This window comes from Panicum virgatum, chromosome 1N, assembly GCF_016808335.1.
Source record: "Panicum virgatum strain AP13 chromosome 1N, P.virgatum_v5, whole genome shotgun sequence".
NCBI lineage: Eukaryota > Viridiplantae > Streptophyta > Magnoliopsida > Poales > Poaceae > Panicum > Panicum virgatum.
The window spans coordinates 33,867,225-33,895,141 of NC_053145.1; the positions used below are offsets into that span (position 1 = coordinate 33,867,225).

Below are 27,917 nucleotides of genomic sequence, written 5' to 3' on the forward strand. Positions count from 1 at the left end.
TTTATCTTTCTTGGAACATTTTATTTTGTTTCAAAACAATTTCTATTTTTATATCTCTAACAGACTTATGCGATAGTATAACTTCGCTCGTGTGATGAATAGACGCCCTCGTTGATTCAGCTCCGACAGCCAACATATGAAATCCCTGACTAGCAGTTCAGTTCCGGCTTGGCTTCAGTCAATCGGTTGGTATTTCATGCTGACAAAGAAAAAATGTGCACGACGCTCAACTGAACAAATGACTAGAATGTACGGATAAATTACAAATTTGGAACAGTTGTCAGACATTGTAGTATTGACATTTCATTCTAAAAAATCGGCATTACGATTGTCCATTTTGCCTTTGGATTATACGGTCGAGAAGACCACCATGTATTATCACCAAGGATCACAGAAAAATTACAGATAAGCGTTATGTGTGTGTACAAGCACCCCCAAGAAAGGAATTTCTTTCCCAGCACTTATTCAGGAGAGCCACTCAATTTTCTCTTCTTACTCTGCAATCTGTACTCCCGGCCGATACTTCGCAAGACGCTGAAGACTGACACCAAGATCACCTCGACGACATCCTGCTCGACACCGTCCGCACCACGGTCATGCTGACACCCGGCCGCTGCTTCAGCCCGCTCATCGGGCCGCCGGCGGCACCGACGCCGCTGTCCCGTTTCCTATTCAGCGACAGCCTCGCCTTGATCGGCGACACGAGCCTTGTCGCCAACCTTGACGGCGAGAACGAGCAGCGCCGGGTTTTGGCTGGTGTTGCCTGCGCTTTCGGCGGCGGCGGCGATACCGCGGCGGACCTCGCGGGCAGTGCCTTTCCATGGCTCCTGAGCTTGGACCCTAGCGCGCTCGGCGGCGTCTTGACAAGGAACTTGTGTGGCGTCTGCCGGGCGGCGACTGGGGACCGCGTCTTGTAGGACTGCTTCTGCTTCTTGGACGGCGACGGCGTGGCGCACCCGTCGGTGGCGGCGGAACTGGACGCGTGGAACGTCGGGTTCGGGAACATTACCGCCTTCTTGGCCCACGGCCGGTTCTTCGGGGAGACCCGGTTGGCGGACACCGACGGCCGGCCCAGGGCGACCGGCGAGGCCGGCTTGAACTGGATCCGGGACCGCACGCGGCCGCGCGACGGCGGCGTGACGGCATCTGCACCGCGTGCCGGGGCGGCGCCCCGGTGGCTCTGCTTCTCCCGGGCGCGGCGCGCGCGGAGGGGCGTCTGCTCAGCTGCAGCTGGCTTCCTGATCCTGGGCGCCGGCTTCGGGGTTCTCGGGGGCTCCCGGTTCGTACCGCCAGCCACCGCGACGATGTCCCGCGCGAACTGGCTGGCCTGCACGATCTCCAGCACGGTCTCGCCGAGCAGCATGGCCGGCAGTGACATCCGCCGCCACTGCGCATTCTCGCCGCCTGCGCCCGCGCCCGCGCCCTCACCGCCGAACTTGCCGTTCGGCGACCTTTTCTGCGCCGACGCGCCGCCCCTCATCCTGAGGCGGAAAGGGAGGTGAGGAATTCGCGCGCGAGCCAAGAATCTAGATCGGATCGAACGGGTTCGGGATGGGGAGCTCTTGCCTGACGGTCTCCTGCTTGCACCGGAGGCTGGTGCGGAGGTACCCGCGCGTGCTGCGCGGGCTGAGGCTGACGCCGGACACGACCTTGGCGCCGCCGGCCACCGTGTACTGCAGCTCCTGCAGCCGCGCCATGCACCGGTCCACCTGCGCATCGAAACCCACCAAGCACAAAATTGAGTCCCCAGCAGAAACCCGATTGAGCAGAGCACCTTCTCCTACCTTCTTGAGCGTCTCCCTGACGAGGACCGGGTTGAGCACGGCGGCGGCGGCGAGGGCGGCCGCCGTCTGCCTGTCCGGCTTCGCGTTGGGACTCCTGGCCACCATGTTCCTCGTTGTCGTCGTGCCTGGGCGGCGGTGGAACGGAAGGGGGGCAGGGGGAGGAGGTGGAAGTCAAAAGGGGGAGCTCCTGGCGAGCGGAGAGGGAGGGGATTGCACATTTCGCAGGAGGGTTGGCGGCTAACGGTCGTCGGCTCAACGGCTAGTTCTCGGGAGTGAACACGGGAAGGCCGGCCCGGCCGCTTCTTCAGGAGTAAAGCGCGGCCGGGCCCGCCACGTCAGCCGGTGGACTTGAGCAATTACGGTGGGATAAACTGCAGATTTGTTGCTTCTCGCTAGACATGGAAATTTTATTTCTTACTATACAGAATGGGTAATTCCTATTGAGTAAAATGCATGGGAGGTCCATAAACTTGTAAGAGTGTGTCATATAGATCCATCAACTTCGAAAGTGCATTTTTGGATCCCTAAATTTTTTAAGTCGTTCACCGCAGGTCCATACCCCTCCACGTGAGCAAGTATCGATGACATGGCGTGCTGACTAGGCATCTTTATCTTTTATGCATCTCTCCTTCCTCTCTCCACCCCTTCCTCTCTCTCCAACCCATCCTCTCTCCTTGCGCCGACGGCTTCCACCCTCTCTCTCCCTGCGCTGGCGCCGCTCGTCCCGCGCCCCACCACCAGCTCGCCGCTGTGATCCGCCTTCGCACTCGCCGTGGCACCCCGCACCCATCCTCGCCGCCGCGCCCGGACTCCGGGCTCGCCGCGGCGCCCCGCCACCATCCTCTCCGCCGCGCCCGACCTCTGCGCTCGCCGCGGCACCCCTCCACGACCCTTGCCACGGCGCCCCGCCACCGTCCTTGCCGGCTTGCCGCGGCACCCGCCATGGTGTGCGGCGGCGCGCGGCTTCCGCCGGCGACAAGGCCAACGAGAGCGGAGGCGGGGCGGAGGCGGCCGGTGAGCGTGCCCCGTCGGCCTCGAGGGTGCCTGGACGCGGCCCCGGAGCTCCGTCCCGGCCGGACCCACGCGGGGCCAAGGCGGTGGCGGCCGGAGGCCTGCGCCGCACCGGAGCCCTACGAGATGGCCACCGGCGAGCACCCGCGAGCACGCATGCGGTGGCGCCGGCCGAGCTCGCCCCTCCTCCCAATCCCGCGCCGCGTCCGTCCCTCTCCCTCGAGCTCCTCCGCCTCATGTGGAGACCGGGCTGCCGGGCCCCCATCGAGCTCCGCGCGCGGCCGAGCTCCGCCGTGGGGCCATGGCGCAGCTCGAGCTCCCGTCGGCACTCCTCCCTCCGGTCCATGGCGGCAGCGACCATGGCGTATGCCCGCGCGGGTCCATGGCACGGCGGCGGCCTCCCCGCGCCGGTGCTCCCTCCAGATCCGGTTCTCTCGGTGCGGCGGCGAGCCTCCTCGCGCACCTCCTACCAACGTGGGCGGCGCGGGGCGGGATGGCAGCTCCAGCGAGTTCCGCGGGCCAGGGGCTACCCCGGCGGTGGAGGAGACGCGGAGCAGAGGCGCCCCCTCGCCGCGGAGCTCGTCGGCCGAATGGAGCCGCGGGGCCGCCCTCCCTCCCTCGAGCGGAGGTGCCCCCTCGCCGCGGAGCTCGCCTGCCGAGCGGGGCCGCGGAGCTCGCCGGACGAGCGGAGCCGCTTGGCACCCATGTCTGGAGGAAGAAGAAAGAGTAGCGCCTAGTCAGCGTGCCACATCAGCGCTAGCTGCCCACATGGATGCGTATGGATCTCCGGTGAATGACTTAAAAAGTTTAGGGACCCAGAAATGCACTTTCGGAGTTGATGGACCTATATGACACACCCTTACAAGTTTGAGGACCGCTGGTGTACTTTACTCATTCCTATTTATGGCTGACAAGTTATAATAGGGAGATTTATGGATGGACATCAAGTGCTACGGTCGTAGTGTTTCCATTCAAAATGCGTCAGGGCGAGTGTCCATTTCAAAACGAGTATCTGACATTTCTGAGTCTCCATTGCAACACAAGATAGTTTAGGTGGTGTTTAGTTGGTGAAAACTTTAGATTTGAGTACTATAGTACATTTCGTTGTTATTTGATAATTAATATCTAATTATAGACTAATTTGATTTAAAAGATTAGTCTCGTCCTAATCAGTTAAACACTTAAACTGTGTAATTAGGCTCTTGTCCAGGCTCTTACTGTGTTCAATTCATTCGAAAAAGAAAAGATTATGTTAATTCTGAAGCACCTGAACCTCTTGTCCAGGCTCTTACTGGCTTACTGCCGCCATTATAGATCCTTCTTAGAACACCAGTGCTGCCACTAGCCCAGCTTAAAGATTGGTTAGCGAGTCGAATGTGCTTTTTGTCTTTTGTGACCAAGGCTTGGCAAGAAAGCAGGGCTTATAACTCATACTAGTATGGTACTTAAGCGATCAAATTCGTGGGACTAATGTCTTTCTGAAACATATGAATGATAGAAACCCTGCTTCCGGTCAGAAAATATAATGGTAAAAAGTTGTGCAAATGGAAAGTGACATATACGAAATCTAGAGCATGATCATAAAAATGTGTTGCTCAATTTTTAGATATGGAAAGTCAGATTTTGCCATCTAAGATAAGCAGATGAGAATGTGTTGCTCAACGCAAAGTAATAAGGAGAATATTAGTAATAGGGCCTCGTAGGTAGCAGTTACATGAATATAAATATAGTTATTTGTAAAATGCACCAAAAGTCCACCAATTTGTAAGGGTGTGCCATTTATGTCCACGAACTCTAAAAGTGCATTTTTAGATCCATCAACTTGTAATTCGTGTCACTTAGATCCATAAACTATGAAAGTGTATTTTTAGGTCCATAAACCTGTAATTTGTGTCACTTAGGTCTATAAACTCCGAAAGTGCATTTTTAGGTTCATGAACAATCGTGTGGCTTAGACCCTTAAAAGTCGCTCCGATATAGCTGCCCATGAATATCTTTCAATCCCTCATCGAGAACCACACTCTGAGTTGACCAAATCTAACATCGTCACAAGAATTTTCGCCACAACAACTTGCATCACCATATCCGGCCACTCACGCCACGGAGGAAATAATATCCCCTACTATGGTACACATATTGTTGAGTCCCTCTATAACTTACTCCATCTTTCCAAAGTAATCATCTCCTACTCTCCACCCATATTACATGGTTATATTTGGATATAAACTCCAAAACTCACCACTGGCAGTCCGGAAGGCTCCTTCGAATCTCAATACATTTCAATAACCTCCTAAATAAGTCTTTCATCCCCCCTCTCCCCTCCCTATGCACTTGATTTGAAATTGGGGCTCAAATTTCACCATTATGATCAAACTCTAGTAATGTGTGGGAACCGTGTAGATTTATGTTGGTGCGATATCAGTGCATGAAGACTAGGTGGAGGGGTATGGACCTAAGCGACACAAATTACAAGTTTATGGACCTAAGAATGAACTTTCAGAGTTCGTGGACCTAAATGACATAAATTACAAGTTTATGGATCCAGAAATGCAATTTTAAAGTTGATGGACCTAAGTGACACTCTCCTAGAAGTTGATGGACCTCGGGTGCATTTTACTCTATAGTTATTATTTTTAGAACAGATTAAGAAAGAATAAAAATGTTTGTTGGCCCCTATCAGTCACAAAATATTACTCCCTCTGTCCTGAAATGTAAGCCATCCTGGGAGTGTTTTACTGTGTCCAGATTTATAGAATGTTCAATGAATCTGGACATACAGTTTGTCTAGATTCAGAGAATGTTCAATGAAACTGGTAAAATGCCAGAATGACTTACATTTTAGGACAGAGGGAGTAAATTAATGATGAGGGTGGGTAATAGTATTCGCTCTGTTCATTTGACTTGTCAGCTAACCAGCCAGCAGTACTGTTCTCTCATACTAAATCAGCACCAGCCATCAGCAGTATTGTTCTCTCATAACAAATCAGCACCAGCCACAGCTAAGCGAACATAGAGATTATGTTGTAAATGACCACATATGTAGATAAATTTTAAATGCTAGAATTGCTAATATTTATGCCTGATGGAGTGTAATGATTTCCTTTGCCGACTTAAAATTCCGTTTGAAGGATTTTTTTTTGAAAACTCGAAGGATATTTTTATTTGATGAAATGGTACGGATCCCCATTTATAAAGGTAAGCTTTTGAGAAATAGACATAGAAATTAGTTTTGAGACAAATTATTTTATTATTTCTACTTTTGAGAGAAACTATTTCTACTCTATATAAGAGAATCTCCAAGATAATAGTAATTTTTAGCTCTCTATGTGACTCTCAAATTGTCTCTCTAAAAAGATTCATCTATAGTAATTGGTTTACTCCAATAAACTCTACATTTCCTGCTCTTTAAATCCCCCATTGTACTATAGTCAGTCGCTCGGATAGCGGCAGCCGGCCCTACGGCACTGGCAGATCGTCGTGCTCCCGCTCGGCTCGACCACCACGTCATGCCGGACGACGACGGGCAGGGGCCGGCCTTGTGTTATCGGGGGCCCGGGCGAACCTAAAGTATGAGGGCCTCTAAAATAAATATAAAGCTTATTTTGCATTGTTTGGTAAAACTGTTGTATGAAATAGATATTTAATACTATGACAACGAGCTAGAATTAGTAGCCATTTTAAAGGATCGACATTAAAATTGTATTCGAATCCAGAAGGTAAGAATGAAGCAAACATACCATAAGGAACTAAAGGTTAATCAATTGGAGTTTGCGTATTCTCTTAGCCATGAGGGAGTGCACACGTGTTAGGTGGGAAATTGTGAAAAGAACACAGACAAATGCATGATGGTAGAAAAAGAATGGATTAGTAGTGATGTGAACAATATAAAGGATGATTGGATGAACTTGTCGGCTATTTGCTTGTTTAAGTTGGATGCTTTGTATATATGTATATGTACTAGTAGAAGTACACTGGGTTGGGGGCCCTTGGCATCCTGGGGCCCTGGGCGGTTGCCCCACATGGTTATACTGCAGGGCCGGCCCCGTAGACTCTGCTCCACTCCCCTCCGCCCCAGCCCCTCGCTCTGTCCCTCTCCTCCTAGATGGCGGCGGCGGCGCTTCTCCTGGACGGTGGGGGTGCGTTCGCGAGCAATCCAGCACCGGCGAGCGCGAGCTTCGTCGCCGCAGGTCCGAGCTACGCCGTGGTGCGTCAACCTGCTCCTCCTCCACTACGCTGTCACGTCCCGGTGGCAGGCCCCGCCGCCATGAGCTCCGCCCGAGGAAGACCACCGCCGCTCGTGCGGGCCGCTGACCCGAGGACGAGCTCTGCCGCATCTCTGGCCCCGACAAGGTCTGCCCCAGTCCTGGTGAGGCGCAGCTCCGTCGGCCGTTGGCGCCGCCCATGCGCGCGAGCCAATGTACTCGTCCTGGTGGCGGGGCTCGAGGGCAGGAGTGCCCAGGAGTGCCCAGGGTTCACTTTGATCGGTCCGGCTCGGTTCCGGTTTGGTCCGGTATGAAACCGGTTTAAATTTAAAATTTAAATTTGAATTAAAAAAAATGGAAAATTACTAAAAATACTTTAAGGTGCGACGAATCTAATGGTGTCAAATTTTCTCAAAAATTCGTTCATTTAGTATAGTTTGTGGGGATTTGAAGTTAAATAAAAAAAACGTGCATACAAAAGTATACAAATATAATGTAAAAATAGTACAAAAGAGTGTTGGAGGGTTCATTTAGACTAAAATATGTTATACAAACATTTATTTAGTATACTTTGCGGGCATTTGAATATAAACAAAAAAAATTAAATTTGACCGGTTACCAATCAAACCGATCGGTAAACCGGTCAAACCGGCCGGTATACCGGTACGAACCGGTTGAACTGCGTCATTTGAATTCAAATTTGAATTTGACCGGTTCTGACCGGTAACCGGTCAAACCAGTCCGGTAAACTAGAACCGGAGGCCGGCGGTTACCGCTAACCGGTCGGGAAATAAAACTGGAGTGCCAGCAGGAAGGAGGTGAGCGGCGTGATGAGTAAGCTCCAAGGGGATGGACAAGGAAGAGGATCCACGCATGGGTGAGAGCGGATGGAGAGCCATTCTGTCTAGGCATTTTTGCCTCGCGGGATGACGATTTTACTTTTTCCTACTTTTATACCTAGCTACCTAATTTTAACTAGTCTGTTAGAGATGCCTAAGGTACACTTTTGTTTCCCGGCGAAAAAATCGAGTAAATCAAACAAGTGGCAATTTTTTTGAAGTAAAGAATAAAGTAGCATTTCAAACCAGCCATTTCCCATTTTCCTGGGTCCCATATGTCATCCTACCCGGCCTAAACCCCTCTCCGTGTTCCCCCGTTCGCAGTTTCACATTCCCCTCTCGCCCAAATCCCCCCTGCGGCACTGCCATTGTTGATTTCTTGAGCGCCGCCTCCCCACCCCATCCAATGTGACCACCAATACCCTAGCCACGGGTCTCCATGCCTCCGCCTCGCTCCTCCGTCCTCTCCCTCCTCCTGCTCCTCCTTCTCGCTGTCCACCTCCCGCCCCCCGCCGTGGCGGCCAAGCACCGCCACGCGTCCACATCCGGCCCCGCCCCCGCCCCGCCCGCCTCCTACCTCGGCGTGTCGTGGGCGAGCAACCTCACGCTCCTGGGCTCCGCCTCCCTCCTCCCGGGCGCGACCGCCGTCGCGCTCACCACCCCGTCCCGCGACGGAGTCGGCGCGGGGCGCGCCCTCTTCTCGGAGCCCATCCGCCTCCTCGTCCCCTCCTCCGCCGCCCCCGCCTCCTTCTCCACCCGCTTCACCTTCCGCATCACGCCCGCGCCCACCCACGGCGACGGGCTCGCCTTCCTGCTCACCTCCTCCCGCACCTTCCTCGGCGCCTCCAACGGGTTCCTCGGCCTCTTCCCCTCCTCCTCCGCCTCCGACGAGGGCGAGGCTGACCTCCGCGGCGTCACCACCGTCGCCGTCGAGTTCGATACCCACCGCGACGTGGCGCTTCGCGACCCGGACGGCAACCACATCGCGCTCGACGCGGGGTCCATCTTCTCCGTCGCGTCCGCCAGCCCCGGCGTGGACCTCAGGGCAGGGGTGCCCATCACCGCCTGGGTGGAGTACCGCGCACCCCGCCGTCGCCTCAGCGTGTGGCTCTCATACTCGCACTTCCGCCGCCCTGAGAAGCCCGCCCTCTCTACTGACGTCGACCTCTCCGGGCTTCTCCGCACGTTCATGTACGCCGGCTTCTCGGCGTCCAATGGCAACGGCGCGGCGCTTCATGTCGTTGAGCGCTGGACCTTCCGCACCTTTGGCTTCGCCAACTCATCCCACGCTTCGCCACCGTCTGAGCCCCCAGCGCCGCCCAACAATCCACTGCTGCCACACAACAAACCACTGCTGCTTACAGGAAACCACCAGCACCACCACCACAACCTATTGTACATGGTGCTTGGTGGAGTCCTTGGTGGCGTGGTCCTACTGGTATTTGTCATCGTTGGCTCTGTTGTCTGGCTCTCTAGGCCAATTTGCCACCCAAGTGAAGAACGTACAGTGCCAAGTGAAGACAAGCCTTATGGAACGATGTCTATGGAGGTGGTGCGCGCAGCAACAAAGGGATTCGACAGTGGCAATGTGATTGGCGTTGGTGGCTCTGGTGCCACTGTGTATGAGGGGGTGCTCCAATCTGGTTCAAGAGTTGCAGTCAAGCGGTTCCAGGCTATTTGGCCGTGCACCAAAGCATTTGTGAGTGAGCTTGCTGCAATGCTCAATTGCCCAAATCACCCCAATCTAGTGCGGCTTGCTGGTTGGTGCTGCAGTAAGGATGAGCTCGTGCTTGTTTATGAGTTCATGCCCAATGGGAATCTTGACTGTGCACTGCACACAATGGGTGGTGCAACACTTCCCTGGGAGGCACGATTCAGGGCAGTGGTTGGTATCGCCTCAGCGCTTGAGTATCTGCATGATGGGTGTGATCACCGGATTCTGCATCGTGATATCAAGTCATCGAATGTGCTACTTGATGGAGAGTTCAATGCCCGACTGGGTGATTTCGGGCTTGCTCGTTTGGTGAGCCATGGTGGATTACCACACACAACACAGCCAGCTGGCACGCTTGGCTACCTTGCTCCAGAGTATGTGCATTCAGGTGTTGCAACAGAGCGGTCTGATGTGTACAGTTTTGGGGTGCTTGCTCTGGAAGTGGCCACTGGCCGGAGGCCCACAGAGAGGGGAATCTCTGTTGTTGACTGGGTGTGGGTTCTATGGGGTCGTCGGAGGCTGGTTGATGCTGCAGACCAGCGGCTTCAGGGCCGATTTGTTGCGGAGGAGATGCGGCGGGTTCTACTTGTGGGCCTCTCTTGTGTGCATCCAGACTGCAGGAAGCGGCCTGGCATGCGAAGGGTAGTCAAGATGCTTGATGGGACTGCACCCTTGACACTAGTGCCAGATAAGAAGCCACCGGTTATGCTCCAGACGCAAGTAAATCAAGCTTCGTCAATGAACTCTGTGGATACTGTCAATACTGCATTCTATAGCTGTCGCTGAACTTACATGTTAATAGGTTGGTAAAGATCAGCATCTGATTCGTATGTAGTTGTGTTGATACTTAACCTTTTCCAATGGTATTAATGTTTCGGAATACAGTAGTGCACAGAAAGGTAAATAAAATCTTGTTTTGTGGTGCAAATTGCACTTTTATCGACTAGGCTGTAGGTTTGGATGCCATTGCTCGAGCAATGGTTCAGTAACTCTTATATGCCTCATGATGTGCTTGATTTTGCCTGACAAATGATTAGCATCTACTGCTGGGGTATTTGGGCATTGGTCTCACTGTGAACAATCACAACGGAGCAATAGCTCTGATGTTCATGTAGATGGAACAAAACTGTCTTCCTAAGTAGTTTGAACATGTTGTATTCAGTGCATGTCTTTCTTCACTGGAGTTCTTACAATCATCTGAACTATACTCAGTTGGTCCTATCACACATCATTACTTCATCCCTTTATTTTATAGTCAGTTGCTTTATCATATAACATAGCATTTAGAAAATTGACAATTGAGCACTAGACAATCACTTGAACAGATTTTAGTTTCTTTCATCTATGGGAAACTTTTTGATATTTTGATATTTCCTGTCGGCTAAAAAGTTTAAAGGAGTGGTTTATGAGGGACATGCTTTGAAGGGTATTACTAGCTACATACTACCTGTCCTAACTATGCTTTTACTTGAAATTGCATAAACAGTTTTAAGTTCTTGAATGTCAAGGCTTTGTTTGTGTTAGATTTAGTGAGAGTGTAATTCTTTGTTCTATTGAATATGTTTTGGCATGTGAAATGATCTGCTCTGGATACATTCAGGCACTGTAGAGTGAGTATATTAACGTGAATTGGTTCTGATATCTGTAATTTGATTTGGATCTCCTGTATGCATTACCTGAATGCCAGTCAATTACATTCTCATTTTGTTTTTGTCCTTTCTGTTGCTACGAACAAGGCTTGATGTTAGATTAATGTGGTTGCATCAATATTTCAGTTTTAACAGATCCACATTTTCTGCAGAAAGGTATAAAGATGGAGATAATTTCTGTATAAGTTGATTTCTTCTGCCACACAAAGAACTGATGAAATTGGAGGCTTACAAAGTACTCTGATAAAATGTCCAGCATTCCCCTGTATATATTTACGACTCCTTTATTTTTCTCTAAAACCATTCCGTTTATACCCAGTCTGATTCTTTTGCTACCTAATAGTTTGGATTCTTGATCTTTGCTTCGCGTCATGCTTACTATTGCATTCCAGTAGTATTGTTGTTTCAACGGATTGACTGGTTTCTGTGTAACAACTAAACTCAAAGCCATTCCTGAGTTTGGGAGAAGTTCTCTTATGTTCACTTGTTTGCAGTACATTGTTGGGTGGATGCTCGTGAATCGTGTCAGTTAAACACCGGATGTTGTTACCTCTACCTATGTACCACTATAATGCGTTCAGTATAGATAGCCCAATATGAGCTGTCTCCCGCATAATCTGAATATTTCAGCATCTGCTGTCCTGCTGCTTTGACGATAGGTAACTTATTCCTCTGTCATGTCATTTCTGAACCCGCATTTTCAGCATAACTTAATCGTTTGCAGCCGTTTCAATTGCAATGAATATCTGGCAATCAAAAGGTTGCGCCAAATCCTAAATTGTCGGGATTACACGGGAGCAACCAATGATTGTCGATCAAGCATCCTGTTCAAACTGTCAATCGCTTTGCAGATGAACTCGGCCATCGTTTGCAGGCAGAAAAGGGAGCAGTTTTATGTGGACGAAACATGGTAGCTCGGTGTACCATCAATTCACCATAGGCACTAAGCTCCTTCTGTGCACGAGGAATCATACTCCATACGTTCCAAATTATTAGTCATTTTAACTTTTCTAGATATATTAATTTTGCTTTGCGCCTAGACATGATATCTATCTAGATGCATAGTAAAATTGATGTATCAAGAAAAACCAAAACAACTAATAATTTAGTACGGAGGGAGTAGACAACAACATGATGACCGCGTTTACATCAAGCACCTATACAACAGAATGCAACGACGGCAGGCCGGCAGGGCATGATCCGTTGACTGAACAGGATTACCAATCAGACGATGAAATACCAGTGAATCGTCTCTGAGTCTCAGCAGCCGTGCTTGATGGCGCAGGCCACCACCTGCGCCCAGTGCCTCAGCCTCGTCTTGACAAGCTGAGGGTTGTCGCCTGCACCGATCATGCATCCATGGACATGCATATATGATGTTTCAGAACACAGAAGTTAATGGAGATTAAGATAACTAAAATGATTCTATGGAATGGAAGCACACGAGCGCATACTACCTGGACTGAAGATCTTCCATGGATCGGCCCCAGAGGCGGCCGGGGCATCGTTGGGGCTGCGTGGGCTCGGGGTGTCGGGGAGCGTGGAGGACGATGACACGGGCGACAGCGTCGACTTGGGGCTCGCCGAGCGCAGCTTGGGGTCTGACAGCTGCCGGTTGACGGCGAAGTAGAAGTCGAGGGCGGGGAGCGTGTTGCGGAGGTGGGCGCCGCCGGTCTCCACGTCGAAGCCGAACCCGAGCTCGAAGGAGCCCCGCAGCTCGTCCAGGTCCTCGTCGGTGAGGCACCTCATTGCGCGCTCCGACGACGACCTCACGACATGAGGCCGTCCGTCGACGGCGCTCTTCTTGTTGCGCCCTCCGCCGCCGCCGTCGTCGTCCCCCTCCTGCTGCTCCCTGCTCACGACGACCGAGACCAAGCCTCTGCGCCGCAGTATCTGCCGCCGGCGCTTCTCCCACTTGGCCTCCCTGGTGGTCTCCTTCATGGACAGCTGCTTCGACAGAAGCCGCCTTCTGGCTGTCAGGGGCAGGGGAAAATGCAGGGGCGCCTCCCTCGCTGCGGCCACATGCTGTGCTTCGTGTTGCTCCTCCCTGTCGCCGTCGTCCGACGACGAGGAGTCGTCGACCTCGATGCGCAGCTTGTTCGTCGTCACCCGGTCGCCGACGATGTTGTCCACCATGTCCGATCGATCCATGCTTGCTGCCTACTATAATTAATTACGCTACGTGTATGTACTGTATGGTATCGATATATATATTCCTCCTCCGATGAGTGTATACTGCGGTGTATGGATGACACGTAGCAGCTGCCGTCCGTCACCGGCCGGCGCACGTACGGCAGCCGCGCGGCGTTCGGAGGAGGGGGCCGGGGACGACGGCGAGCGTCGTCGGGGTGGGGGAGGAGGGTCTCCTCCTGTATGTAGGGCTGTAGGCCCTCCTTGCCGATCAAGGAGGGGAAGAGACGTCCTCCCAGGAAATAGGGGTCCACCAGCCACATCTTTTCTATGAAAAGCAAAGCCGACACAGATGTCAATGCATGGCTATGAAGCTCGCGGCAGGCAAGCTAAGATGGGTTGGCCGGCCGTAACGACGGGCGGCACGGCTGCAGCGCGCCAAATTTAGCTGCCGGCATGGAAAGGGGATGTCATTATCTGCATTGAGGAGAGAACATGAACAGCTAAGCAAAGCATCTATGTTGCCTGGGAGCAGGCAAAGATGCAAAGTTTTGGGGGAGAACGGACGACTAGTAGCCCACAGCTGATCGGATTGGTAGTTTCCATGACGAACACGATCAAGAGACTCCTATAAAAATCGAAAACAATTAAAAATATTTGTTGCTTAAATTGGATTTAGCTTACCCCTTACCATAGTTGGCCATTTGGCCCGATGCCCATGGGCCCCGAGGCCCGGCCCAATTTAGCCCGTCCCGAGCACGGCCCGGGCCCAGTGATTATTGGGCTCCGGGCAGCACGGGCCCGATAGCCAGGTCGTGCCTGGGCCTCAATGCCGGCCCGCTGGACGCGTCCAGGTACGACCCGAAATAGGCGCCCCGATCGGCCCAATGAGTAGCATGATAGGCCCGTTTAAATGTTAGCCCACCCCATTATCAAACCCTATTAAAGCACTTTCGGGCGCCGGGCTGTCGGGCCAAACGGGCCAGCCCAGCACAATTAAAGCACTTTCGGGCCGTGCCTGGGCCGGCAGTTTAGCCTATGGGTAGGCACGACACGGCCCGTTAATTAATTCGTGCCTAAGCGGGCTTTTGCCGGGCTGCCCGTTTGGCCATCTATACCCCTTACACTGGACATGCCTGTTAAGGTCCAAGGAGGTGGGAAAGGGTGCAGACTCATAAAAATAACATGTTGGAGGATGTTTCTACCAAAAACTAATTTTGTTCTCTCACCAATTTATACCTTACCCGCCACCCCTTTCTCCTCTCCACTACCCCGTCGTGCTTCTCCAGTTCCCCGCGCTGGCCGTCCTTCCCTCCCTCCTTCCCTTCCTTCCTCCCTCCCTCAGATTCTACACATCCGCACCCATGGAATAGCTCCTGCTCTGCCACACCGGCATACCATGGTCAGTGCTACCTCACCATCCCATGCCCTGTCCATGCCTTCCATACCTGCAGCGCGATTATGCAAATGCTGGGCCTCCCCATCCTCGGCGGCAGCTACGCGTCCTCGCCACGCTCTCCATTCGCAGCCGGGGCGACACATCCCCATCCTTGGAGGTGGAGGCGGCGACCATCGGGGGCACGAGAACCCAACATCCGTGTCCTTGCCATGCTTGCCATTCGTGGCTGGTGCGACATGTCCCCATCCTTTGATGTGGCAGCGGAGAGGGGCAAAGGGACCCACACTCGCCATGGATCCGAGCATCCGATTCCTCGCGGCGCATGCCGTTCGGGGCTGAGGCGTGTAAAATTATGAGGAATGTGGGTTGCCTCTCTCGGCATACCTTGGCTTGTTTATATATGGGCACCAAGGCCATGAGGTATACATCATAGGATTACAATCAGGTTACAACTAGGACTCGACTACTAGGAGATTGATCCAGGTACAAGTAAGCTACTGAGTCCATAACCAATAATACAAACCAATCCTACTTGAACACATTTACACAAGTTGCTCTAACAGCCTCACTCAATCTAAACTTGTCTTTCTTTGCAAGTTAAGATTGTGTCTGAATTCTTCAAACTTCCTAGCTGCCAATGACTTTGTGAACCCATCTGCGATCTGATATTCAGAAGCAATGAACTGGATTTGAAGCTCTTTGTTTACTACTACTCTCTCTCTCTCTAACAAAATGGAAATCAATTTCAATATGTTTTGCTTGAGAGTGAAATACTGGATTGGCAGAAAGACATGTTCCTCCTAGATTATCACACCACAAGCATGGTACTTGTTCCAACTTCAGTCCAAGCTCAGCCAACAATGATTGCACCCACATTGTTTCTGCCATTGCATTGGCTAGAGACTTATACTCTGCTCCAGTTATGGCTGGGCGTTCGGGTAACCCGAAAATTTCGGGTCGGGTTTTTCGGGTTCTTTGAAATTCGGGTTTTAGAAAATGATACCCGAAAAACATTAAAAAAATATAAAACCCGACATTTCGGGTATCCGACAATTCGGGCTCGGGTTCGGGTAACCCCGATTTACCCGAAATAACAGCAAGAAGACACAGGAATAACACAATTTTGTATTGCGAGAAGAAACATCAAGAAAGCTTCAACATATGCACTTGAGACACGGACAAAAGAATAATCATTCCAAGCATACGATTGACACCACAACAGCAATAATTGGAATAACAAACAAGCTAATCACCAATCCACAACACGCCAAGAATGAATGGGAGCAACAAGCAAGACACGCTGGCACCAGATGCTAATGGCAACAGGGAAAGATCAGGCGCTGCTGGCCTGCAGCTCTACCATCGCACACTCGAGCCACCATGCTGACGAGTAGGTTGGAGAAGAGGAGCGGAGAGGCGGCGAGGTGGAATGCCTGGAGGCGCAGGCAGATCTGCACGCACGGAGGTTGAGGCGGACCTGCACGCAGCCACGCACGGAGGCGGAGCCAGAGGAGGACTTGCACGCGACAGCGACCTGCTGGTGGCCGGTGGCCGGAGGGCACTGGCCGTCCGTGGAGATGCGCCGCCAACTCCTGCGTATGTTGCGGCTGGAGCCTGCAGAGTGGAGGAAGTCGATGGGGGCGGTGGGGGCCTAGGGTTACTCGGGTTTGGGGCAGGCAGTGGGAGGCTTTCGTGGGCTGGGCTGAAAACATTGGGCTTGGCTTGCTTGAATGGCTAGATGAGCGGAAGTTCGGGTTTTTTATCTAAATTCGGGTACCGGGGTCTTAAACCCGAACTACCCGTAATAATTTCGGGTACCGTAGTCTGCTACCCGAAGTAGTGTTCGGGTTTTTCGGGCTCGGGTTTTTCGGGTTCGGATTCGGGTTTTTCGGGTTCGAGCTTCGGGTTTCGGGTAATATGCCCAGTCTTAGCTCCAGTGCTAGATCTTGAAACAGTAGCATGTGTTTCATGCACTCCATGATATAAGATTTTTATAAAAGTAAACTACAAAGCCTCCTGTCGATCTTCGATGATCTATATTGCCAACCCAATCGGCGTCCGAAAAGGCACTCAACAATGTAGAAGCTGACTTCTGAATTTAATATCAGTTGAAAACCGAACATACCTCAGTATTCTTTTGACTGCAGTCTAGTGAATGTTTGTAGGCGCATGTAAGAATTGACAAACCTTATTTACCGAGAATGCCAGGTCAGGCCGGGTAAGTGTGAGATATTGAAGTGCTCATACAAAACTTCAATATGTAGTGCTGTCTTCCATGCTCAACGATTCTCCTTCAAACCGTGACAATTTTTCTGATGTTGACAAGAGAGTAGTAGAAGGTTTGCAACTCGTCATCCCTCCTCGAGCAAGTATATCATATGCATACTTTTCCTGTGAGAGAAGAATTCCTCCACTTGTCCATTTAACTTCAATCCCCAAGAAATAGTGCAGATCTCCTAGATCTTTCAAAGAAAAATATTTCTTAAGATCATTTAATAAAGCTATTATGGCTTCCTGAGAAGAACCGATCACTATAATATCATCAACATAAATAAGCATGAAGATCACAACTTCACCCTTTCTATATATGAAAAGTGACATGTCTGATTTGGACGACGTGAAACCAAGCTCAACCAACTTTGAGCTCAGCCGAGAGTACCAGGCCCTTGGTGCTTGCTTTAGCCCATAGATAGCCTTGTCCAATCTGCACACATGATGTGGTGCATTAACATCTTCGAACCTAGGTGGCTGACACATATATACTTCCTCTTCCAGAACACCGTGCAAAAACACATTCTGTACGTCCAACTGTCTCAAGCACCATACTACAACTGACAAGACCAACCTAATAGTAGCAATTTTCACAACAGGGCTAAAGGTATATTCATAGTCAATTCCATACTTTTTCTTGAATCCTTTGGCTACTAGACGAGATTTGTAACGATCAATCGAGCCATCTGCATGTTTCTTGATTTTGTACACCCATTTGCAATCAATCAAGTTCTTGCCTTGAATAGAAGGTACAAGGTGCCATGTTCCATTTTTCTGAAGTGCATCATATTCCAATTGCATTGCTGCTTTCCACTTCGGATCTTCAAGAGCATCAGTCACACTTTTAGCTTCTCCAGTGACACATAAATTTCCCCAACTTATTGTTCCATCAGTAAATTTTCAGGGTTTGGATATGCCACTTTGTAACCTTGTTCTTGGACGAGGCTGTGCAGGGGAAGCATCTTTAGGATTTTCAGAAGGAGCAGAGGTAGTAGTACTGGTCGCAGTGGAAGATGAACCAGGCACAGGAGAAGACCCCCCTGTGGCTGGCAAGGATCCCGCAGACAGTGAAGTGCCGCCAGATGATACCTCCCCGTGCGACGCCGGAGTGGTTGACATAGGCTATCGCATGGGATCTGACCCACCACCATGCATCGAAGTCATACTGGCACCAGGTGCTGAGGGGAATCTGGCGATCGGTAAAGCTGGTGCAGGCAGATCAACTGCAGGTGTATCAGCCTTGGATCGTGCGTGATGATCTGCCTGTTAGTCTGTGCCACCTCTATCATTTTGTGCTGGTGAGATCACATATGGAAAACCAGCACTTGCAACCATATTAGATCGGTTTTGAGCCAAATTTTCTTCTAAATCCTCCTGCACTTCTCCTTCCTGTATATCGGATAACTCAGCAATACCAGGGTTAGAAGCATTAGAAGATAAAAGGTCATGACAATCTACATCCCCAAGGTTGTGAAGGTGCTCGGGAAGGAGAGAAATTTGTTTTCGAAGAAGAGCTCCTGCATTAGGATGCATAGAGGCAAAAGGGAAAACAGTCTCATCGAAAACAACATCTCGAGAAATATATACTCAACCAGTCGAAGGTTCTAAGCATTTGAACCCTTTATGAAGAGATCTATAGCCAAGAAAAACACATCTGATAGAATGAAAAGCAAGTTTTCAGCTATTAAAAGGTCTCAAATTTAGCCAACATGCACACCCAAAGATGCGAAGAGAAGAATAACTGGGTTTTTCTTTAAGAAGGCGCTCCATAGGGGTTTCAAATTTTACGACCTTGCTGGGAAGGATATTTATAAGATTTGTAGCTGTGAGACACTGTCGGTGTTTACCGCCAAGCCTGCTCAGGGATACCCTTAGCAGTAGGGTTTGTAGATAGGGATCGACTGCTCTAGAACTCGATGGTACAAGGAACACAAAGATTTAGACAGGTTCGGGCCGCGAGTTTGCGTAATACCCTACGTCCTGTGTGGTTTGTATTGCCTTAAGTGTTGATGATTGTTTGGAGGGGGCCCCTGCCCGCCCTTATATATCCGGGGGGACAAGGTTATATGGAAAGTCCTAGCCGAGTACAGTTGGAGTCCTACTACAACACAATCGGATAGTTTTCTTTGTACTGCAGTTAGTTCTATGCCTATTCGGATAGTTACAAAAGAGGTAAGATACATTTATGAGCTATCCCTTACTCTAGAACATTCTATGTCTATAAGCAGTTCCGCTGTCCCGTGTCTGACAAGCCCCCGAGCTCTTCGTAGCCGAGTCCTGCAGGCGTCGAGTACTTGGCTGGGCGTCTTCGAGTACTTCAAGTAGTCAGAACATCCTTCTGGTTGCTTCTGGTCCTTCCTTCAGATACGTCGAGTAGTCCTTCAAGTACTTCCGTTTGCTTCGAGACTGTGAGGTGCTCAAGCCCCGAAATCTTGATCATATATGGTGCACGAAGTACTCGCGCTCCATATGGAGGAGTCCCCGAGCCTTAGGTTGAATCGCAGAATCAGGCTGAGGGTCACTTCAATCTATTTTCCAAAAAATTTGAAAAATAAATCTTTGATGCCTATATCTAGCAGCCCCCAAGCCTTAAATCAAAATCCCTTTTGCTGCGTGTCGGTACCCCAGGACTGGGGTACCCCCTCTTGCTGTGTCTAGGCAAGAAGAGCTTTGTAGTTATCCTTAACTACGTCCAGCAGCCGGACCCCTGCGGTTCGGAAGCCCTGTTCACCCGACAACGGTCCCGGACCCGTTCTCTGGTTGGGAAAGGTCCGGGAGCACCACGTGTTCCGGAAGAAGCATGCGCTCATTCCGAACAGCCGGGGGCTCCGGACCTCCCGTGGAGGTCCGGATCCCCGCGGAATCCCGGTCCCCCCCTTTTTGGGGTCTCGGACCCCCTGTATAGTGACCGGACCCCTCGCCAAGAGAAGGAATCGACACCCCGCCTCGGGGTGGTCCGAGGCCGCCACGTGTCTGCAAGCGCAGAACACGTATATAAAGCCGCTTGGTCTCCATATTAAGGTTCACCTACCGCTATATTCATTGCAGTAGGAGGACGTCCGCATTGATGTAGCAGAAGCCGAGGCGATTCTTTGACCAGGGGGCACTATTGATCGCGTATTACCAAGATGCATAGTGGGGCTGCTGGCGCCGCCCACGCCGCGCCTGTCAGTCTGCCATAACAGATGGATACGACGGCTCGGCTTCACCCATTATGACACCTACATAATAGCCTCAACAGGTCACGCCGCAAGCTACGTTCCCCCAACGGGCACCTTGCTGACGGGACAAGAGAAGACCACCCTTCGTCAAAGGGCCAGCAGGGCATGGAAGCGTATCGGAGGAAAGATTCGTGACCACTGTAGCCATTTAAATACTCTGCGCAGTATGCTTCACAGTTATGTTGGGCCCACTTGTCGGGGCCCCAACGTCCTATGTATCCGCACCCCTTGGTCTATAAAAGGGGGCGCCCGCTAGAAGAAAAACTCAGGCTGGGTAAAAGCCAAGACCCGGCAGAGGATAGATTCATACACAACAGAGATCAAAACCTCTCCCAGTATATGTAGGGTATTACGCTCCGGCGGCCCGAACCACTCTAGATCATGTGTTCTTGTGTGCTTGTCTCAGAGGTAGATCAGCCCAATCGCCTAGTACCTTCCCGAGCACTCCCTCTCTGGGGATAGGCGGGTGCGTTCCGCCACCCGGCTGTGGGTACCCTAGAAACCCCGCGACACTGCGAGTAGCTCCCGAGCGTAGATTTGGAATTAAGGATTTAAGTCGTGGCATCATATTTTATCCTTTAAATTATTTGCAGGATTCATCAGATCCGGAATCCGAAAAGACCTCTTTTTCGGGTAAAATCCCAGAAAAATGATACAATTCGATCCGCCACACTGATTGCACCCGAAATAATTTCAAAAATAAAACTCGGGATGTACGGCTCTTTATTCAGTGCTCACATGAGATGTTACTGTTTGGAGAATCTGCATTATTGCAACTTTGACTACGTTCGTGAATGCTGCCATGAATGCGTCCGTGAAATGTGCACTGTTGATTCACGGGTTCTCCTTCAGCAAGCCTCCTTGTGGCTATAAAAGGCAGGGGAAAGGCTTTTGCCAGAAGCACCAAAGTGTAGCGACCATGGCTTTTCCTTGGCGTTCTTGTTCTCGCCCTCCTAAATTTTACGTAGTTCCTTCCAACAAAAGATGCTAGAAGAGAACTTGCGAGTGACAAGAGAAGTCTCTGCTGCCTCCTCCTGCATCCCTAGAGCTCTCATCGGATCCATGCTGGACATCATGTCCTTGCATCTTCCAATGAGGCAGATTTGGGGTCGTAGGGTTGGGTCTTGTTGTGTCACATCCTTGGGGTTGCCTATTTTTTGGTGCCCAAGAACTGACATCTCTAGCGGGGAAGCTTGATCTTGCCACAAAGTGTTCAGGGAGAAGGAGAAATTTCTCTGCAAGATGCTACAAGAGGACTTGCAAGGTGGTTACTGTAATCTGCCTCCATACTCTTATTGCTTATCTCTCTGAATACAAATATCTTTATTCCCAAAATGGGAATAACAAGTTTGTTCTTTTTCACAGCCTCGGGCCAATCTAGCTGCAGCAGGCATCGACTAGAAGTTCTAGGAGATCCAAACAGCAAGCATGCAAGCCCGAGTCGTTTGTAAAGTTTATGTAATAAAAAGTACTCGAGCTATAATGTCGAGTAGTTGTACTGTGTCGAGTACTTATCCTTGTTTTGAAATGTAATCCCAGTTAGGGAAAATGGTGTCGAGTAGTCGACTAGGGATGTGAGTTTTTTCTTTTCCGGAATGTAATCTCAGAAAAAGAAATGTATCTTTAAAACGAGACGGTAACTTAGGTTTTACCAGGCGGGGAAGCAAGAACTTTTGGCCTATTGGGTGTTTTTACCATATTGCCACCGCCATTATAAAATGAAGCGGTAACTTAGGTTTTACCCCACCGGCCGCCACTTGTTTTTACTGCTTTAGATATGTCTGTCTGCTCTCGAGATCCCAGATCCAAAGTTCTTGCTTCATTTTGCTCCCCACTTTCGCCCTAGGGTTTCTGCCAGTATATGCGCGTGAAGCAATCCGTAGATTTCTAGATGGCCCCCAAGAAAGCGACCAAGGGGAAGGGTGTGGCTGCAGAGCCAACCCGTGATGAGGGTTGGAACACAAGTAAGAGTTCTCAATCTGACTTAGATTCTCTGGTGTCGCAGGGTCTTTTAGTTCCCAAATCTATTATCCAATGGCGTCCTGCCTTGGGTTCAGATCATCCGTATGAAAATACAGGGGAAATTGTTGCTTTCACCTCATACTTGGAACGAGGATTGGGGTTTCTTTGCTCTTCTTTCTTTTCTGGACTCCTGCGCTACTACAGGATCCAGTTGCATCATCTGACCCCAAATTCCTTTGTCCATATTTCCATCTTCGTGCATTTATGCGAAGATTTTTTGGGCATCGAGCCCCATTTTGAGCTCTTTCGCTTTCTTTTTCATTTGAAACCGTAGCCCAACAGATTCATCTTAGATGTAGTAGGGGGCGCGGGTCTCCAACTTAGGCAAAGGAAGGATAGAGTGTATATCCCGTATGACCTTAGTAATAAAGTAATCGAATGGAAACCCTAGTGGTTCTATGTCGAGAACCAGTCGAGAAGTTTTCCATCCATTACTCCCGGCCCTCCAATCGAATGGCCCGAGTGGAATAAAAAACCAGTCAACGAGAGTCAAATCTCTGAACTACTCGCGCGGATTGCCATTCTAAGGCAAAATATGTTGACTGCGGAAACAATCATGTTTGACTGGATGAAGCAGAGAATCCAGCCATTGCAGGCTCGGGAATCGCTTGGATTCCAGTATCAGGGAACAACTGATCCATCAAGATACTCGAAGGAAGAGATCTAGGATGATGTAGTTTTTAGTCGAGTACAACGACTTCTGAAGAATGTAAATAAAATCCCAGTTGTTTCTAGTACATTTTCTGCTACGAATCCACCGAAACAGGTACTTGATAAGAGTAGTCGATACGTAGAAATCGAGTACTTTACCATAGTGTAAATCTGATAGGATTTGCTTTCTGTAGGAGGACGTGGACAACTTTAAGAGTAGTCCTTCGCTACCAGGCATTTATTCTCTCTTTTGTTCCTCCAATTTCCTCGATCTATTAATCAAATCTTAGTATGCTCATATGAGGTTTCATATAAACAGTACTGATATCCAGACTTGGTTGTGCAGATGAGGCAGCGTCTGGGGAAAGGAGTGATAGGGAGCACAGCCCCACTCCAAGTGCTGATGCCCAGACCGAGCGCCCAAAGAGTACTCGGTCAGCGGTGAGGAAGCGTAGCAGCTCCTCCCATACTACTAGCGACAGGTAAATAGCTAGTTATTTTGCAATCGAGTACTTTCTAGTTGTCAATTTGCAAGTTTTGATTTGTGTTTTTGCTTTTCCCAGTCCGACGGCTAAGATGCCACGGACCTCACCATCTAGGGATGATACTACGGTGGGACAAACTGTCCCCTCCACCACAGTGGACCCATCAAGTGGGATCGGGGCTACTCATTCAGCGAGTAGTTCTGATATAAATAAGACCGTCAATGCGGGTAAGCTGGCCATGATCGCAAAGCCTGCCCGCAAATTTGGCATCAAGGGGTTTGCCCTAATAAGAGCTCCTGCGTAAGTTCTTTAGAACTTGTATGTGTAGGATCTGTTTTGAATCTAGTAGTTTGTATTGTCTTTGTAGAGATGCAGTCCTAGGAGAGGACGTGGTGGCTGAGAGCCACTCGGCTTCTCAACCGAGGCTGGAGAAGCCCCCGAGTACTCCTGAGATGAGTACTCATGATGCAGAGGTGATGGCCAATAGTATGCTTCTGGATTCTCTATTGCTCGATCCTGAGAGGGTCAATGAGGAGATCCCGGAGGATGGTGGAAGCAGCAAGCTTCCAGGAGAAGGAGAAGGCGAGAAGCATCCTGAGGGAGGCGATGATAAACAGCCTGCGGAGACCCCTGCAGGTAAGCTTGTAGTGCCTTGTAGAAAGGTATCCTTCTGTTTGCTCTTAGTGTGATTAAGTAGCATGTTCTTCCTTTAGATTCCCAAGTCACAGGGAATACTGTAGGAAGGATTGAAGAAGTGCCCAAGAAGGCTGTTGTTGTGGCAAGTACTTCCCAAGTCATATCGGGAAGTGACTTGCCAAGAGAGAAGGTGGAGCTAGCTTTCAAGCTGCTGGAGGTAAGTAGTCGAATGCTTCGATTACTTTTAGAGTAGATCGAGTAGTATACTGATCTTTTTGTTTTGCAGGAGGCGCTGGGACGAAAGGGTGTCCAGTCGTCAGATGAGATAGAGCTGAATACTCTCAAGGAGAGGGTTAAGATGCTCTCATCTGAGAAGACTGCGCTTGAGGGGAAGCTGAAAAAGCTTTCCCAATCTAAGAAAGGTTAGTCTTTAGCATTTGATATGCACTCGACTAGTAGATCCGCTTGGTGTTTATAAGATTTTCTTGTTAGTCGAGTACACAGCTTGTGCCAAATCTTTAAAGATTCAGGAAAGCTTGGTACTGGATTTAAAGATTCTTATGTACCGAAACGCAGATGAGATAGAGAAGCTTAAGAAGATCAAGGAGGACTCTGACCGTGAGGCAACGACGGTGCTGCAACAGCTCAAGACTTTGTCAGAGTCTAGAGACTCGATGCAACGTGAGCTCGTGGAGCTGAAAGAAGTCAGAGATGCCGCCCTGGAGGTAGCCGAGGCCATGGATATCCCAGTTAGAGATGGAGATGAACCGCTCACACTGGCAGGGAGGCTTCACAAAGTTCTCGAAGCTTTTGAGAGGTTTGTTTCAACCATCACCCGCCAGTACGTGGGTCACATACTTGGGTTGATGAAATCTTATTGGCCAACCACTCGTCTAGATGCTCTTGGACGAGGAGCCAAGGCTGATTGTACTAATGATCATTTCCGTCAATATTTGGCAGAAACTTCTGGGGTGGCTGATCAGATTGTAGAAGCCTTGACCAGAGCAGAGTCTCCTTAAGCTTTTCTTGTATTTGAGTTGGCGTGTGAGCCAGAAGTACTTTGAACAAATGCTGGATGTTTGTGTAAAGTCAAGTACTTGTTAGGATTGTGGAATCTCTTAATGTGTCGAGTAGTTGTACTTGTGGGTCCTGAGTGTAGGCAGCATCGGGCCCACTCAGTCATAATAATAGATATGATGCATTGTATCCGTGGGTGCCTTAGGAGGCAACATATGTTCGAATCAAATCGAGTTTGTATGGTTCTGAATCATAACCATAGTGCTGACCGGTTAGGATTGAATCCCGCGGGATTAACCAAGTGGGAATAGCACTTAAAGGAGTGAGAAGCCGTAGCTTAGTATGAATTTCCTTTTTGGAGGAAAAATTTTCAATTAGCACGCGGCTAATATGAACTTTGTTGTCCAAATGGGGGAAGAACTCTTTTTGAGTATTTAGGAGTTTTAAGAAGTTTCTCGATATATAAGAAGACAGGAAGCTCTCGACAACTACTTAGATTACTCTGGGAGAATAGTTCTTTTTGTATCTCAAGCAAGCGAGTAGTACCCATCAAGTACTCGAGCCAAAAAGATTCTGTAACAGAGATTCCCATAGTAAACTAAGTAAGCGGGAAACTTGTGTCAACTTATTTTAGAGTATCGAGAACTTATTTGTACTCCTTGAGGGGTTTTCGTAGTTGACCATTTAGGATAGACCTTGTTTGGTTACCTAGATAGTATGCAGCTGTTTACGAAAATGACCCAAACTACTCGATCATATCGAGTAGTATGTCCTATTAATGGACTGGATTGATTTCTAGAATAGGACTGTTAGGATTGAACTTCGTCGAGTTAACCAAGACGTGAATATTCTAGAAACATCCCAAACTTACTCGAGCAGAGCAAGTAAGGTGTCCTACCTGAGGACTGGAGTAACTCTAAGGCAAGTCTGTTAGGTACTAATCCCGTCGGGTTGTCCAAGATGAAGGTGCCGAAAGAGTATCCAAGACCTACTCGAGCCAGCGAGTAGGGTGTCCTTTAACCAAGGACTGGAGTAATCCTTAAGACAGAACTGTTAGGTACGAACCCCTTCGGGTTGCCCAAGACGTAAATGTCGAAGGGATATCCAAAACTTACTCGAGCAGGGCGAGTAAGGTGTCCTTTTAACCAAGGACTGGAGTAACTCTTAGGGCAAGTCTGTTAGGTACTAACCCCGTCGGGTTGTCCAAGATGAAGGTGCCAAAAGAGTATCCAAGACCTACTCGAGCAGGGCGTCCTTTAACCAAGGACTGGAGTAATCCTTAAAACAGAACTGTTAGGTACGTACCCCGTCGGGTTGCCCAAGATGTAAATGTCGAAGGGATATCCAAAACCTACTCGAGCAGGGCGAGTAAGGTGTCCTTTTAACCAAGGACTGGAGTAACTCTTATGGCAAGTCTGTTAGGTACTAACCCCGTCGGGTTGTCCAAGATGAAGGTGCCAAAAGAGTATCCAAGACCTACTCTAGCGTGGCGAGTAGGGTGTCCTACCAGAGGACTAGAGTGTCTTTTAGGACAGAACTGTTAGGTACGAACCCCGTCGAGTTGCCCAAGATGTAAATGCCCAAAAAGCACTCGAGTATGAATCATAAAAACTACTCGATAGCTGCTCTAATGTTGAGCAAGACTTTCGAGATGGGGTATTGGTCGTGTGAGCGAGAGCCAAGTAGTCGATATAGGAGAAATCAACTTTATTTGGATTTGTCGAAATTACAATAACTGTAAGGTGACAGACTCTGACTCTTAAGACCTACCCCTTGCTCGCTGGACGTGAGCAATGGTTTACATGATTGAATAAGACTTATTCGAAGAAGGAACTTAGTCGATATGATGGTCGACAAGTACCACTAGTCGATGCAGATGTCGACTAGATTTATTGGTGGTGTCTTCTTTAGGAGAGGTGCCCCAAGGGCCTTGCGGAGTGAGTCACACTGGAAGATCGTGTGAGAGCTCTTTGGGTGGATAAAGCACTTACGTAGCAGTACTTTGTTGATCCTGTTTCCGCTCTGAGGCGATCAGCTTGATGCTGGGTGCGTGGTTTACCCTGAGGACGGGTACTGGTGGTTGCCGGTTTGTACTTCTTGAAAGATGCGGAAGCCTTTGGCAGGATGCGGTAGTTGGAAGAATGGCTGTATGCCTCGACTTCCACCCGTTCCTTTCTTCTTGAGATGATGACGTTGCGTGCATCGCGCCCAACGTTGATCACGCTGCGGAGGTCGCAGTTGGAGTAGTCGTAGTTGTCGCCTTGTTGTTCTTGTAGGGTGTTAGCGAGGCGCTGCCGCCTGAACGCCCTCTTCTGGTTGAGCTGGCGACGACATTCATAGAGATCTTCTGCTGGATGCTGCTCGTCCAGTTGGACGGTGACGGTCACCGCTGGAGGAGGAGGAGGAGGAGGAGCAGGTAGATTCTTCTTGGTAGTAATTTGGGCTTCTGTGATTGTAGGAGGAGTAGTTTCCGTGTTGTCGGAAAGGTACTCGTTGAAATCATCAGAATTGTAGTCGTCGAGATTAAGACACTCCGTGGGATCGCCCTCAGGTTCTTTGGCGATACGAACCATGAGGATTTCACGGCAGAGGTCTTGAACTTCTTGGTCTTGTTTGCTTGAGGACGGGTCCAAAGGAGTGCTCCGTTGGTAGGGCAGATCCTCTAGCTATGAGGCAGAAGCGTTGGGATCTTGTGCCTTCCTGAGGTACACTGTCCGTCCTTGCGGCATTGCATATATAATCAAATTAGGGAGAGAGTCCTGATCGGACTTGGAGTTCTTAGCCGAGTTAGACTCGACTTGTTTACTATACTGAATTAGGTCGTCCAGCTGTTCCTCCGGATCGGAGGAGTACTCGGATTCGGAATCGGTTAGCCCACCGATTTTT

The 27,917-nt window shown here is 49.8% G+C and overlaps 2 protein-coding genes and 1 pseudogene across 2 annotated transcripts; 1 reads left to right on the plus strand and 2 right to left on the minus strand.

Moving 5' to 3' along the window:
• Positions 1-228: 228 nt before the first annotated feature.
• Positions 229-2,047, minus strand: LOC120655650 (annotated as a pseudogene).
• Positions 2,048-8,153: 6,106 nt separating this feature from the next.
• LOC120655651 (L-type lectin-domain containing receptor kinase S.7-like) lies at positions 8,154-11,659 on the plus strand. Its single transcript, XM_039933588.1, has 2 exons — positions 8,154-10,352; positions 11,352-11,659. Exon 1 carries the CDS (start codon positions 8,276-8,278, stop codon positions 10,334-10,336), a length of 2,061 nt encoding a protein of 686 aa, XP_039789522.1. The 5' UTR covers positions 8,154-8,275; the 3' UTR covers positions 10,337-10,352; positions 11,352-11,659.
• Positions 11,660-12,197: 538 nt separating this feature from the next.
• LOC120654055 lies at positions 12,198-13,525 on the minus strand. The gene is made up of 2 exons (XM_039931650.1): positions 12,657-13,525; positions 12,198-12,539 (listed from the first exon to the last, which is right to left on the minus strand). Exons 1-2 carry the CDS (start codon positions 13,348-13,350, stop codon positions 12,460-12,462), a joined length of 774 nt encoding a protein of 257 aa, XP_039787584.1. The 5' UTR covers positions 13,351-13,525; the 3' UTR covers positions 12,198-12,459.
• Positions 13,526-27,917: the final 14,392 nt, after the last annotated feature.

Coding starts and splice junctions, on each gene's coding strand:
- LOC120655651 (XM_039933588.1), top strand. CDS start 8,276: ATGCCTCCGCCTCGCTCCTCCGTCCTCTCCCTCCTCCTGCTCCTCCTT.
- LOC120654055 (XM_039931650.1), bottom strand. CDS start 13,350: ATGGATCGATCGGACATGGTGGACAACATCGTCGGCGACCGGGTGACG. Junction 12,540..12,656: donor ATGGAAGATCTTCAGTCCAG/GTAGTATGCGCT, acceptor TGATCGGTGCAG/GCGACAACCCTCAGCTTGTC.